The sequence below is a fragment of the Crinia signifera genome, chromosome 6 (genome assembly GCF_055691185.1).
Source record: "Crinia signifera chromosome 6, ASM5569118v1, whole genome shotgun sequence".
Lineage (NCBI taxonomy): Eukaryota > Metazoa > Chordata > Amphibia > Anura > Myobatrachidae > Crinia > Crinia signifera.
The window spans coordinates 39,823,797-39,838,052 of NC_139222.1; the positions used below are offsets into that span (position 1 = coordinate 39,823,797).

Sequence of the window (14,256 nt, forward strand, 5' to 3'; positions counted from 1 at the left end):
TAAATTTCAGGATTGAGCGTTTTTCAAACCCGAATACCGGGATATTTTTTTAAACGTGTAGGTAAACTACTTTCATATTGAATACGATATAATACAGGAAACCAATAGAGGGACTGACAGAATTATCTGCAGGCTATAGTTACTGAGAATAATTAGACTCGCAGTTAAATTCAAAATGGAAGACCAGGAATGAGAGTATTGCAATCATCAATAAAAATATGAAATATACAATATGTAGCCCACAACAAAAAATGTCAACAATTGTTGCGTCAACATTTTCACCTCGCCAACCTTACCCACCATAACACTGAATATCTTTTATACCATGCCGAGTTAAGATAGCTTTTATTTTTTTATTATTATTCAAAATCTAATGCAACTTACAGAAGTGTTGGCTGTCTACGAAAATATCTTTCTTTATTACAGTAGTAGTTCAAATACAACATATTTCCGACGCAGCAACAGTGTATACGGATATAGCAGCTCTGGGCTCCTCCAAGCAAGTGTTTGCTTCCTGTTACTTTAAATAAATCACATTTAAAAAAAAAAAAGTAAAACTAACTATATTAATTTATTTTCCAGTCAGTGTTACCGATCAGTTGTGTGCACATAACTGACTAGATGAGATTATATTATATATCTATACACACGATGCACTGATTAAAGGGAACATTTTAGGGACCCCTCCAAATCTTACGCATTTTTTTCTTAACAAGACTGATGAGCCTTCATTTTAATAACATTAAAACCAGACATTGTAAAATAAGGACCAATGTCACAGTTACATGTCAGCACTACTAATTAATGTACAATTGTATCACCAACTCCAAGAATCCCCTAATAAGCCGTGTACATGCTGAAGCACAGCGTCTGCCTTGCAAGGATGTGATTTTGAACTCAAGGCAAAAGAAGTTGGCTTCCTATTATTGGGCCCCAGGGGTTAAAATGACATGGGCGCCTGCAGTCTCGCTGGAGTGTCACCATGTATGGGCCAACATAAAGGTGTGTCTACACGAAGAGATAGGCACTATCAATATTGTCTATATAGCCAAAATAGCACCATGGTATGCCACACCCAATCCTGATGTGTGGCCCCACGGCATTGGACACAGCTCAATGCAGCATGGCCCTCACCGTTCTTCCCTCATTGCCAGCTCATGTCGGCACCCCACCGGGTCCCAGCAGCTGCTAATACCGAATAGATAGTAGCAGCTCCCACATTGGCCCATGTGGGTAAGAGTTAAAAAAAAAAAAAACACATGTTCAAACAAAATCTGTGACTAACATTCTACACAGAATATCTGCACTCACAGAAGAGCCGTTTCCAATAACAAGCGGATGGTGGCAAATATATTACACAAAAACACACAAATTGGCTTTGTTAAACTCTCTACTATTGGTCAGCATTTGTAGCCCTGCAATACAATGTGCTGTGTATGTATAACATTCAGCATTAGCTACAGTATTACGGATCACCCTCTGTTTGGGTACAGAGAACAGTTATCGCAGAAACTCACCATCCAGTATTAGGCTTATATTCCAGCTTGTTTAGCATTTTTACAACACTAGCCGAGTACAGGCCTATTCATATCAATAAATATATGAAAATCCCCCTTATTGGTACCTTTAAAAAGATTAGTAACAGCCAGCAAAATGAGGATGAAACAGTTTAACAGAGCAAGCTGTTTAGAATGTAGAACAGACAACAACAGTGACAAGGGGGGGTTGGCAGCAGTGATGCGGACAAAGTCTTCATTACATGACGGTCAGGCCGTACGGCGGGATGTGGTGTAAGACTGTAATGGAGTGTCAGCTTATGTTCCACGTACATCACTTAGAGAAGAGCAGGGAGGACGGGAGTCATGAACAGGGTTACTGGTCCTTCTTGCTCTCTATTGGCAGTTGGTCCGGCTCAGCCTCTGGCTCTGTGTCGTCTTGATTCTTCCAAAGTTTCTTGGCTTTCTGATAGAGTTCGTTGAGATTAAACTCTCGGATAACATTTTCCTGCAAGACCGAATAGATTGAGTTGTGAGTTGAATCTAGTCCATTGGTTCTCAAACTCGGTTCTCAGGACCCCACACAGTTCCCGTTTTCCAGGTGCACGCATTTCTGACTGACACATTTGAAAATAACTACAGGTGGAGCTGATTATTTCCCTTGATGCTGTGCGGAAACCTGCAAACATGCACGGTGTATGTCCTGAAGACCGACTTTGAGAACCATTATTCTACATACAAAACTACCTACATAGCCATATTGTATGTGTGATATGAAATCAAATAAATACTCAAGTGGCAGACTTGGCTAGCGGCTCGTGTGTGGCGCTATCCTACCTAGGAGTTAAAGGGTACATCTAATAAAGGGGCAGATTTATTAAGCCCGGTGAACTGACAAAGTGGAAGGTGATAACACACCAGCCAATCAGCTCCTGTCATTTTTCAACACTAGCCTTTAACTTGACAGTCAGGAGCTGATTGGCTGATGCTTTACCTTCCATTTTTATCACTTCACCAGGCTTAATAAATCTATCCCACTATATCAGCAAGCAAACATGACAAAGCATTAAGAAGCCGAAGACTGCAAACAAAGGCTTGCATGGATGCATGTGGCCCCAGGGCCTCACGTCGCCCAATATACATCTACCTCCTTTAAAATAGGATTTAAAAAAAAAATCTTGGTGCCATAGATAAACCCCCACTGACACCGCCATCACTGGTCCGTCAGTCCCTTGTGCATCCTCACTGAGACCATTCCTGATGCAGTTCATAGAAAGCTTCCTCCAGCTGATATCACTGATCATGGTTCAATAAACATTACGATGGCGTGGGCAGGTCATAATAACAGCTCACACTAATGAACAAGCCGGGTGCAATAAGTAACTGTAATCTTCCCACAGTAGATCAGCAGGCTTGCTGATCCAAACTCCATCTGTTTAGCTCAGCCACCAGCCAAGATAGGAATAGGTTACAAAGAGTGGTTAGGGCAGCAGATAAAAAATCATAGGGGAAAATCTCCCTTTGGTTGAGGATATCTAGGATATGGCCTGGCAGCAAGAAGTTCTGATTCTTAGCCCTAATTCTGGCATCCAAGGCACAGCATTTAGGACTGTGAATAAGGGACAGGGGTTAGTACAGGCATCTGCAACCTTGGTCCTCAAGCATATCAACAGCCCAGGTTTTACTGATACCCAGGTTTGAGCACTTCATTTAACTAGCACCTCTGTTATTTAGATGTAACCATTTGTGCTGGAGCCTGGATATCAATGTACACACTGGCCAATATATCGCTGGCCCATCAGCCAGTGTGTACCAGCGATATGTCTGCGCACTGTGTCATTCACAGACAGATCATGTCAGCTGATGGCCAAATCGGCGCATCGTGTGGTGTATGTGTATTTCCCTGCCGCCCGTACAGCTGCTGCGGGAGCCGGCGGTCATTGACCGCACAATGATCAGGCACATGCACGTTCGGCCACTTGTGATGTCCGCCCTGACGGATTGGTATGCTGAATACTCTGCGCCATCAGTCTGAAGATATATCTGCCGGTGTGCGCCCAACTTCCCCATTACAGTCCAGGTTTCAAAGCTATCCATGCTTGAGCACAGGTGACTTAATTAGTACTCCATTCAATTTGATGATTTAATCACCTGGACTGTAATGGCTGCATTTGGGAAACTCTGGTGTAACATTTTTACTTCGAAATGTACATTTCTACCCCTCCCCCAGTCGATGAGACCAGTTTCCCACTGAATGACAATACCGCTGAGAAATTGGCTCTTGCTTAGACAATCTCCTTTGAACGGATGGCCAGACTGACTGTTCTAGATGCGTACATCCAAGACCAGCAGTTCAGCCACGATGGATACATAGGATGCTGCGGGTAAGGAGCCGGCCAATGGTTGCACGTCATATTGAGTCTTGTTACCTGAGTGAAGCTCCACGATACAGCACGCCCCTTCTTATCTATTTGTGGTCGCCGGAGTACCTCCTTGCCACCTTGGAACAGGATGAGCGTGGGCAGCTGCTTGGTGAGGGGCGACGTACTCACATTGTACCTACAAGAAAGTGAAAGCCACGTTTTCATTAAAAAGAGGCAGGAATGGAAAGAGCAAGGAAAAAACATGGAGAGGGGGAATTTCTCACCTAGTACTGACATCAGGATATCGGCCAATATCAACTTTACCAAACTTCAACCCGGCACAGTTGTACCTGTAAACAATGATCACCGGATTCCATTATTACAGGATGAGAGACATAAAAACCAGTCAATGTGCTGAATGGTGCTACAGTGAGGAGATGGGAGAACTACTCACTTCAGAGACAGCTCTGCATAGATAGGGGCAAAGGACTGGCATTCAGAGGACCAGTTTGCAAAGTACTCAACTATCCACGTCACTCGCCGATCAGACTGCATCTCTTCCTGCAGAAAGGGGGTTAGTTAGAGAGGCAAAACAAGAAGCCAATGAGTCTACATACACCCCCAGGAATAATGCCAATATGTACCTCTATTGTTTTGTCACTGAAATACTTGATATGCTCTGGACCCATATATAGAGGAGGTTTACAGGTCATGAGAAAGACTGGAAGAAAGAAACATACAATAAAGTATTATTCACTGTTCATTTATTTCCTACATTACATCTATGAAAGATGAGGCTACACTTAACTGTTTACCACAAAATGGGTAAAAGATAGGATAGTGTACCAGTATGGGATAATAATGGTTATGTGACTGTTAGCCACACGTCGGCCATTTTGTACAGTCTTTCACATATCATTGCTAGATATTAGAAGCGCCTTTCCACATATTTTTTACTGCTTGTGTGGAACCACATGTAGCCAGTATGCGCTTAGGACATTGGAATGTGATCTTTGTCTCACATACTGACTAAACCACCTGCCACTCAACCATGTACTACTGTTCTCCCATAAACCTGAGGGACTTAGCAGATAATACATTGTACTACAATATGAGTTATGTTGCAATGTGGCCAATTATAAAGCTTCCTTAAAAGAAACAGCAGCTCTTAGTTAATAATTATTGGTTTGAACGAGTGTCTCCCAACCACATTCGTCAAGGCCTGCCAACAGTCCACGTTTTAGGAATATCCCCGCTTGTGCATAGATGAGGTAGTAATTAGGTCACCTGTGCCTCAGCATTGATATGCTTAAAATGTGGATTGTTGGATTGCCCCTGAGACCTGCATTGGGGCACCACCAAACTAAGCAGCAGTGCCTCCTATTATTAATAGGCATACCACACAATACCTTTAAACAGGGACGCTCATAGACTACACAGGTTTTGTGGCTGATTAAAACCAGATGAAGGCCAAGTTAGCAGCCAGCCAACCCCCCCCCACACTCTCTGTAAGGTCTCTTTGCTCTGCTCAGTGTGAGATGGTAAGGGAGGATCAGACAGGAATGGCCGGGTTACTCTGTGTACCATCTGCTCAATACAGAGAGGACTGTACAGGACTTACCTAGGCACAGGGTGACAAACAGGAGGCCCATACGCAGGTCCAAGCGGAAAAACAGGATTGTATTGGCAACTTTACTGAACATGAAGATATTTCCAACGTGCTGTTCAATTGTAACTGTACACAGAGAATGGGTCAGAGAAAGGCTTTAGTGTACAGAAAGCACATAGCCACAGATGCTTCAGTGCAGCTTTAATGGTGTTACAAACAGAGCAGTACAATGTATGCTGAAAGGATGTGTACAGGTATCGGTACTTGTGTATTTTGGCGGCGCCCCCGATGTCCGTCGTACGACGAACAGATCGCATCGCATGCCATGCACCCGATGGCATGCGATGCGATGCGATTTTGACCCCCTATACGACCAAAAATCGTATAAGCACCCTAAAGGGTGCTTTTGAGCACCCGAATGGGTGCTTACAATGTTAAATGCACCCCCACGCCACCCCCCACTATAAACGTGAACCCGAAGCGTGGCGAGCGCAGCGAGCCCGCGAGGGGCGGCGGTACGCGTCCTACGACCTTTTCATACCCCCACTATCCACGTCAGCGTGGAGTTGAGAATAGAATAGTGTGGCGAGCGCAGCGAGCCACCGAGCCCGAAGCGTGGCGAGCGGACGCGGATACCTTCACAGGTAAACGCGTCCCTTCGCGGGCTTCACGGGTATCCGCGTCCGCTCGCCTCGCTGCGCTCGCCACACTATTCTATTCTCAACTCCACGCCGACGTGGATAGTGGGGGTATGAAAAGGTCGTAGGACGCGTACCGCTGCGCTCGCCACGCTTCGGGTTCACGTTTATAGTGGGGGGGTGGCGTGGGGGTGCATTTAACATTGTAAGCACCCATTTGGGTGCTTAACATTGTATAAGCACCCAGTAGGGTGCTTATACAATGTTTAATCGCATCGCATCGTATGGCATCGTATGCCATGTACAATGGCATACAATTTCAAAATTGTATGCCATCGTGCACTATCGTACGATATCGCGTCGCATACCATCGTATGCGTTATGGTATGCGATGGGCGCCGCCAAAATACACAAGTACCCAGGTATCTTACAGCAGGCATGTCCGAACTGTGCCCTCCAGCTGTTGTGAAACTACACATCCCAGCATGTCTTGCCATAGTTTTAGCATTCCCTAATAGCAAAACTGTGGCAGGGCATGATGGGACTTGTAGTTTCACAACAGCAGTAGGGCCATAGTTTGGACAAGCCTGTCTTACAGTATATGCATCATATTTCTTTATAAATCAGGTCGTTTATTTCTCATCCCTATATTTCACGTTGGAATCTTGGGAGCCCTCGTACCTTTTTGCTTGACTGTTATTATCCTGGTTTGTTCCGCAATATAAAAGCACAACAGAAGATGCTGGCTCTATAACAAGTGAATGTTAATAAATATACAGGAAGTTGAGATTAGTCTCTAATGTCGCCTCAGATATAACGCGTGGGAATTATCAGTTATGTATGAAGTTTCTGTGTTACCAAATACAACAAGACGACTGGCTCATGGTTACGTTCCCACAGTGACTGACACTTACTACTACGTCTGTTCTTCATCATCACTATGGCGCTGAGGAACATCAGTATCTCCACTTCTCTCTGTGGGAGAGAAGAGACAAATATTAGAACATAAAACAATAACTTAGCAGAAATTTAAAGATGTAGTACAGGCATGTCCAATCTGTGGCCTTCCAGCTGTTGTGAAACTACACATCCCAGCATGCCTTGCCATAGATTTAGCATTCCCTAATAGCAAACCTGTGGCAAGGCATGATGGGACTTGTAGTTTAACAACAGCTGGAGGGCCATAGTTTGGACATGCCTGATATAGTATGTATAGGTGCCCACACACTAGAAAGATCTGCGATCATAAGATGTGCGCATAAATTAGCCTTCAAATCTTTTGTCTGATCTGGACAAAAAAGATTTCAGGCAAGCGCACATCTTTACCAAAGATTTTTCTTAAGATCCCGTGTGCGTTCCTATGGATCTTTTGTTAAATCTTCTGATCTTTTGTGCAGCACGTAAGATCAGAAGATTTAGCAAAAAGGCCCCCATACACTAGCCGATTTTGGTCAGATTTCAGCCAGATCAGTCGGATCTGGCCGAAATCGGACCAAAATCGGCTAGTTTTGATGTCCCCTCAGATCCGATGCGCGGTCCCGTGCGCATCGGATCTGCGTCGGGTGGTCGGACCTGCTGCACGTCCGACCACCCGACTTGGGACCTAGTGAGGCGGTAGAGGGAGCAGGGGGGGCTGGGGACGCTGCGGGGGACACAGGCGGCATAGAGCCGGGCAGGGGGAGCCGGCGGGAGCTGTCAGTATCGAATAAAAAAAAAAAAGCCCATACAATGCAGGGGCGGCCTGTGATTGGCTGAGCGCTCTCTCAGCCAGTCAGCAATTGGCTGAGAGAGCGCTCAGCCAATCACAGGCTGCCCATTCATTGTATAGGCTTTTTTTCTAGCACTGAAAGCTCCCGCCGGCTCCCCACCTGCCCGGCTCTATGCCGCCTGTGTCCCCCGCAGCGTCCCCAGCCCCCCCTGCTCCCTCTACCGCCTCGCCGCACAGACGCTGTCCCCCGCAGCATCCCCAGCAGCGGGGGACACAGACGTGTCCCCCGCAGCGTCCCCAGCCCCCCTGCTCCCACCAGCTCCCACCTCTGTAGCCCCCCCCCCCCCTGCTCCCCGGGTATTTTACATGTGATAAATCGAGACGATTTATCACATGTAAAGGCCCCCATACACTATACGATTTTGGGACGATTTCATCCGATTTCGGCACTTTGGGCCGATAACCGGATGAAATCGCCCCAAAATCGCAGGTGTGTGATGTATGATCCGATCCGATGCGCGGTCCCGTGCGCATCGGACCGGATCAGGGAGGTCGGACGGTCAGCACATAAGATCATCCGACCTCCCTGTATGCTATGCATATGCCTGCCCACCTGTCAGGCATATGCATGCAGACACCGGGGGGCGGGGGAGCACGGCGGGCAGACACACTGACCTGGCTGGGCAGCTGTGATCAGATATAGCAGCGCTGCTGCTGCGGGACGGGACGGGACGCACAGTGGCGGCTATTAGATTTTTAAAATCCCTGTCAAATGACCGGCCGTTCTGTGATTGGCTGAGAGCTCTCTCAGCCAATCACAGAACGGCCGGTCATTTGACAGGAATTTTGAAAATCTAATAGCCGCCACTGTGCGTCCCGTCCCGCAGCGGCAGCGCTGCTATTTCTGATCACAGCTGCCCGGCCAGGTCAGCATCACTCGCCGCACCCGGCACCCGCCGGGAACTCATTTGTTTGCCGCCGCCCGCCCCCACTACCGCCGCCGCCCTCCCCCACCTACGGCCGCCGCCCGCCCCCACTGCTCCTCACCGCCCTGCAGCTCCCCATTTGTTTTACATGTGATAAATCGCAAGCGATTTATCACATGTAAAAACTGGCTCATCAAGTGCCAAATTGTATGTGAGCCTCCCGGGGAGCTGCCGGGCGGCTCACAGGAGAATTGGGTCCGAAGGACAAGTCGGCCTAATGTATGGGGGCCTTAAAAAATGGCACATCGAGTGCCAATCTAATCAAGCTCCCCCGGGGAGCAGCCGGGGAAGCTCAGGGGGAAGTCGGGGGCGACTTGTCCTAAGGACAAGTCGCCCTAGTGTATGGGGGCCTAAAGATCCATGGGAGCGAAAATCGGCCAATCGGCCCAAAAATCGTTCTAGTGTGTGGGCATCTTAAGAGAGGGAACGTCAGGGATGGCTCTCAGACATTTTATTGCAGACACCTATCTCCCCCAAAGGCCCATGCTGCAGTGGGGTCATTACACATTGTGTACCAAACACTAAAGATAGGACTATATATTTGCCAAGGGCAAACACCAGGAGAATGGACGAGCTAATCTGAAATGTACGTTAGTATCCTGAAGGGCAGATATTCATCTAGCCCAATGTCACAGCCTACCAGAAGGTTGGCATTGCTACCAAGCCATTGTACAGAATGAATGCTTTCTAGGCTGGCACCAGACAAAGGCAGGCAAGTTGGCTAAGGATTGCCTTGCTGTAACCACACTATTGGCAGTGGTGGGGGTGATGACGTTATCCCAGAAAACAAGCTCTCTCTACATTTAAGACCTGTATTGGGCTGAGCGGAGGATTCTCTTTGTGACTTATCATTGAAGCTTCAGCAGACTGTCAATTTTGGGAGCCCGACTTGATCCCTGGTAGAATTTGGGGAACCATATACCCTCACCCAGCACCAGCACACTGACCAGCTACAGCTGACTGACTAATAGCCGACACAAACCCTCATCCTAGGTAACAACCCTGCCGTGAGCAAGGCCCTTCAAGATGTCAATAGACCACTCAATCACTGCCTTATGCTGACAAAAACAGTGTCCATCAGCTTCTCAGATCTGCTCACATCCTACCGATAGACTATTCTATTGTGGTTAGATTTTCCCAAACTGAACAGGCACCTTCCAACAGAAGGCAGCGCTCAGTGATGTCCTGACATACAAAACGTAAAACCATGTGATCTATAATAGAGATCTGTAATACTAATGCAGTTTGTGTGTTTAGTTATCAGGGTACCAGTTCTATTGCTACCTCAGATAGCAGGATGGCTAAGCATATCCTTATAGACAAGTACATATTATATTTTTGACGTATGGGTGACAGCAGTTTCCAGTACTGCTAGGGAGCCAATATTTGTGTTAATACTGAGTGTGTTTTAATGTTAAGGTTACACAGTTCTTAAAAAGTCATCGGGTGGTTTGTTAGGAACCAATAAATTCCAAAATATAAAATTAGTGGCTACCATTTGAGGCCATGGAGAAACCTCTCTGACTGGCAGATCCCTAAAAAGGTGCTATTACTGGTAGGCCAAATCTTGGTAGGAAGCCTAAACCGTGCTCCTAATGTAATGACCAATCAAACTCCACAGAGCTGCTCGTCACTGTTTGGTTGCTGTAGCTTGAAATATAGAGGGATGCAGTTACAAATCCCAATAAATAGGTAGCCAATCCGGGTGGTGACAATTTCTACAGATCTGCCTGCTGCAGACACCTCTCTATGGTCCAGAAGTTAAAATTTTCAATGGGGCAGTGCTCCACACAGCTTTTGAAAGACTTCTCCCTTTCCAATCAATTGAACTTCCTACCCTACTTTTCATTTTTTTAAGCTGCCCCATTCCTTGCAATTGGGTCTATACATGTTGCACTAGAAGCATTTGCAAACACAGATCATATATCATAGATTGTAAGCTTGCAGCAGGGCCCTCTAACCTCCAAGTCTGTCTGTTGTCTACCATTAGAAAAAAAGTGGGTTTCTTACCAAAGGTAAGAGAGGGGCGCCGAGGATGGGGTGTTTGTGACCTGAGCAGCTCACACCAAGGAAGGTCAGTTCCTTGAGACAATAGGTATTAAAAAAGAAAAACAAGAAGTGGAGCGCTAGGTAAAAAATTGGATAAGGTCAATTGGGTATCACAATAAAAATACATTTATTTAAGCACATATAAAAAAAGCAGCAATAATCGATTATGCTCATACAATGAATAATAAGAACAATGGTATCTCACCATAAAAGCAATTAAGTATAAAATGGTATAAATGGGACCGAGCTTATATAATTATGCGTTCTCCTACTTGCCAATAGTCCAGATCTCAAGGTGCCCCTTGGTTACCCCTTTAGTTGGTTGGGGATCCGAATGAATGGGTGTCCATAACCATGCTGGGATGAATTCGGCCGCTGTGTCTCAGAACTTACTGTCCGTTAGTTGGAATGACGGTTGCACAGATGGATAAACGGCTTCCCAATTAGGCTGGTGGTAGTGTCCCAAACAAGATTTTTCCAATGTAGGGGTGCAATAAAGTTGGGTACAGATGGTACCAGGCAAGGTAAATGTAGGAGTGTCCCGCTGTAAAGCTTCAGGTCCCAATAAACCAATGTATCCTGACGCGTTTCGCAATAGAGGAAGTCATGCGTTCCATACTATTCAATATACGTTTAAGGGGGATTTTATTCCAGGTCTCCGTGTATATACCTGGAATAAAATCCCCCTTAAACGTATATTGAATAGTATGGAACGCATGACTTCCTCTATTGTGCGTTCCATACAGATACAGAGCGCTGATCTTGATGCTTCCTGCGTTCCAAGAATCGGGAAATGCAGCTGAACTTCCGGCTATCAAACCGGAAGCCATATGTGACGCCGCTCAGCGCGTCTTCCCTGGTCCACGCCAGGTCAGACACCGGCGCTTCCCCCGCCCTGTACTAGACAGGTGCACTATTATTGAAACAGGAGGGGAACTATATAGTTGTGGCACATTAATACAGCGCCCATATGAACGCTGTATAGCCGATTAAAAAAGGCGCCAATAATATATGCGTTCCAACAACCGGAAATACGCATCCTGAGTGCGTTCCAAAGACAGGAAATGGATCGTACTTGTATAAAAACGCTGTTTTATACCTCTAAAATCATTGTATATTCTCTAATAAAGTAGTATAAATGTTTATATATACCTGACAGGTCTGCCTCCTGTCAGAACCTATTCTTTAGATGAAATTGGTCAATTGGGTAATGTTTTTACTGTTGCACATTGCACTTCCTGTAATAGGGTATAAATAACCTGTCAAGCTATACAGCAGTATCCCTTTGAAAAAGTTACCAGTTAGGGTAACGAAACGCGTCAGGATACATTGGTTTATTGGGACCTGAAGCTTTACAGCGGGACACTCCTACATTTACCTTGCCTGGTACCATCTGTACCCAACTTTATTGCACCCCTACATTGGAAAAATCTTGTTTGGGACACTACCACCAGCCTAATTGGGAAGCCGTTTATCCATCTGTGCAACCGTCATTCCAACTAACGGACAGTAAGTTCTGAGACACAGCGGCCGAATTCATCCCAGCATGGTTATGGACACCCATTCATTCAGATCCCCAACCAACTAAAGGGGTAACCAAGGGGCACCTTGAGATCTGGACTATTGGCAAGTAGGAGAACGCATAATTATATAAGCTCGGTCCCATTTATACCATTTTATACTTAATTGCTTTTATGGTTGAGATACCATTGTTCTTATTATTCATTGTATGAGCATAATCAATTATTGCTGCTTTTTTTATATGTGCTTAAATAAATGTATTTTTATTGTGATACCCAATTGACCTAATCCAATTTTTTACCTAGCGCTCCACTTCTTGTTTTTCTTTTTTAATACCTGTTGTCTACCATTGTAAAGGGCAACGGAATCTGCTGCGCTATATAAGACGCTGCAACGGAATCTGCTGCGCTATATAAGACGCTGCAACGAAATCTGCTGCGCTATATAAGACGCTGCAACGGAATCTGCTGCGCTATATAAGACACTGTAACGGAATCTGCTGCGCTATATAAGACGCTGCAACGGAATCTGCTGTGCTATATAAGAAACTGTAAATAATAAATAAAAATAAATATCCACCAACACATCAAATACAAGTACTATACCATGATTTACACTTGCACATTCCAAGGCAAACGCAACACCCCAGTGCCTTAGGTCCCTTCTATAGACTGCAGATGTCAGCAATTGCCATTTTAAATCTATGTTTTGGCCCACTACACTGGCCATACCACAAATCAAGGTTTCGGTTTCAAAAAATAAATAGGAGCAGGAATAATACACATATATAGAGTTAGACCCAAGCCTGGCAGCTTTAGCAATATGGATAGGTACATGGTGTGGGTAAAAATCCATGTACCTCCACAAGAGACTTGCACAGCGGCTATTTTAGGATAACACATGCTGTAGTCAGGCTGACTGATACAGAGAACACAAGCAGGCGTGCACCTGCTGTCTGCATCAGTGTGAGAGAGTACAGAATTCGCTGTGGCTCCAGCAATAGAAGCAATGCAGGTGTGAATATATATATATATATATATATATATATATATATACACACATACACATACATACATACACACACACACACACACACACATACAGAACACCATACTATCCCTTTAAACAGAGATTCTTATAGATTACACAGGTTTCATGGCTGATCAAAACCAGGGGAAATGAAGCCAGCCAGAGAACCTGTGTAATTTGTGTCCCGGTTTAAAGGGATAGTTTGGTTTTATATATATGTAGGCTAGAACTACAGACACATAAGGAATGCACAATGGGTCAGAGCTCTTGGTGCCTGTAACTGAGGCATATGTGCCCTTGAGCACCGGAGGAGGCATGCTGCTGCTCACCCAATCAAAGTCACAGGCGTTGCCGTCCTCCCGCTGGGTCGGCAGCGCGGTGCAAACGGGCGGCACTTTCCTGATGAGGACGAACGAGATCGAGAGCAGGGCGGAGAGCAGGTAATACGGCTGGGACACCCATCGCCACAGGCCGGGCGCCGCGTATACAAGGGCGAGGAGCGCAGCGATCACCGCCATGATGACCGATAAGCTCTACTGCTGCTAGTACTGCCTGGCCTGCTGCCCTGCTACTGGCACCGAGGCCGGGCACCACATTGGCCAATCACAGCGCAAGGTATAACGCTGGCCAATCAGATTCTACACAAAGCAAAAACCCGTGTCAACAGGATTCTGCCAATCGCGGACGGCAATGCAGGCATCGGCTCTGACATTGGGCCTGGCCTACTGCCAGGAATGGCCCTGATGGCTGTGGAAACGTGAGCTCGGCTTCTGATTGGTTAGCATGCCTGCACGCTCCGCCTACCTCAACGCACAGCGCGAATCCGTCACACGCCAGAAGGTGGGACCAGGCGCGGC

The 14,256-nt window shown here is 46.1% G+C and overlaps 1 protein-coding gene across 2 annotated transcripts; it reads right to left on the reverse strand.

Annotated features, from left to right (window-relative positions):
• Window positions 1–391: 391 nt before the first annotated feature.
• On the reverse strand, window positions 392–14,102 carry TMX2 (thioredoxin related transmembrane protein 2). 2 transcript variants are annotated; one of them, XM_083146058.1, is made up of 8 exons: window positions 13,729–14,063; window positions 7,021–7,081; window positions 5,481–5,594; window positions 4,504–4,580; window positions 4,314–4,420; window positions 4,144–4,209; window positions 3,926–4,055; window positions 392–2,004 (listed from the first exon to the last, which is right to left on the reverse strand). In XM_083146058.1, exons 1-8 carry the CDS (start codon window positions 13,915–13,917, stop codon window positions 1,873–1,875), a joined length of 876 nt encoding a protein of 291 aa, XP_083002184.1. In that variant the 5' UTR covers window positions 13,918–14,063; the 3' UTR covers window positions 392–1,872. The 2 variants fall into 2 exon arrangements, with proteins under 2 accessions (XP_083002184.1, XP_083002185.1); XM_083146059.1 differs by lacking the exon at window positions 392–2,004 and having other exon boundaries at window positions 3,927–4,055; window positions 4,155–4,209; window positions 13,729–14,102.
• Window positions 14,103–14,256: the final 154 nt, after the last annotated feature.

Bases quoted from the DNA above. Each gene is read 5' to 3' on its own strand.
- TMX2 (XM_083146058.1), bottom strand. From the start codon at position 13,917: ATGGCGGTGATCGCTGCGCTCCTCGCCCTTGTATACGCGGCGCCCGGC. The intron at 7,082-13,728 runs GTGAGCAGCAGC...TCTCTCCCACAG, and splicing joins ACGCCTGTGACTTTGATTGG to AGAGAAGTGGAGATACTGAT. The intron at 4,421-4,503 runs GTACATATTGGC...CCCTTTCTGCAG, and splicing joins TCAGTGACAAAACAATAGAG to GAAGAGATGCAGTCTGATCG.